Source organism: Caenorhabditis briggsae (genome assembly GCF_000004555.2).
Source record: "Caenorhabditis briggsae AF16 supercontig from assembly CB4, cb25.NA_149, whole genome shotgun sequence".
Lineage (NCBI taxonomy): Eukaryota > Metazoa > Nematoda > Chromadorea > Rhabditida > Rhabditidae > Caenorhabditis > Caenorhabditis briggsae.
Window position 1 is genome coordinate 1262 of NW_025543508.1, and position 1020 is coordinate 2281.

Genomic DNA, 1020 nt, shown 5'->3' on the forward strand with positions numbered 1-1020 from the left:
CGACAAGAAGACTCAACATTGGGAGGAATCGAAGAAAAGAAGCTCCAAAGAATTCCACATTCCTGAATCGATTGGTCGCATTAGATATGGAAAGGATTTGGATTTGCATTTCGAAAGTATCAAGATCTCATCAAGAAGCCGAGATCAGAACTTAGAGAACGTCGTGTATGTTCAGACAATGCAAAAGTACGTCCCAGTGATCACCATAACCAATCTGGCCTCCAAGGAAACTGTTGCTCATGTGGTACTCGAAATGGCGCAATTTATTCCGGTGACCATTTATCAAGATCAAAGTATTGGAAAATGGAAAGCCCAGCACAACAAGTATGCAACAGTCAGATATGGTGGAAAAGGCATGGAACAGAAGAAAAAGGAGAAGACTCAAGAACCAATTTTGGAAGACAATTCAAATTTTAGACAAGATCCTATTAGTCGTGTCCTTGAAGTCGACAAAATTTTAAACTCTTCAAGTCCAGTAAACGCAGTGCCACAAGTCTGTTCTCAGTATCCAATGATGCCATAAAATCACAATATCGAGCAGTATCATTATCCAGCAATTAGGAACAACTACTCGACAGAAAACAAGGAGAATCAAACGGACATTTCTGGAGAATCAAACGGACACCTCCTAGAAACCTGCCATGAAGCCGATAATCTTTTGAACTCTTCGAAGCCAGTCAATTCAGTACTATATCCCTATTCGTCAAATCCGATGACGTCACAAGAAAACAATTCTTATCAGTATACATCAATGATGAACAACTCTTGCTACACTTCAGAAATGACTTATGCTTATTTGATGAACTACAATTGATATTCCGGTTACTATTCCAATTATCAAATGCCATATCAGTCTAATTACCATTTTTAATTTTTGTGTATATTTGTATTTCTTGTATTTTGCACTTTGTGGTCTTTGCGAAGTGAAACATCTGCTTCTTTTGGCCTTAATATTTGTTGAGCAACTAAAATGGATATATATATATATATATATATATATGGACATGACCCTCCGACATG

The 1020-nt window shown here is 37.4% G+C and overlaps 1 protein-coding gene across 1 annotated transcript; it reads left to right on the forward strand.

The window, feature by feature from the left end:
• Positions 1-178: 178 nt before the first annotated feature.
• Positions 179-523, forward strand: CBG24389 (the record flags this gene model as incomplete). Its single annotated transcript, XM_045241116.1, has 1 exon — positions 179-523. The coding sequence occupies one exon, from the start codon at positions 179-181 to the stop codon at positions 521-523; it is 345 nt and encodes a 114-aa protein (XP_045091323.1).
• Between the last annotated feature and the right edge of the window lie 497 nt (positions 524-1020).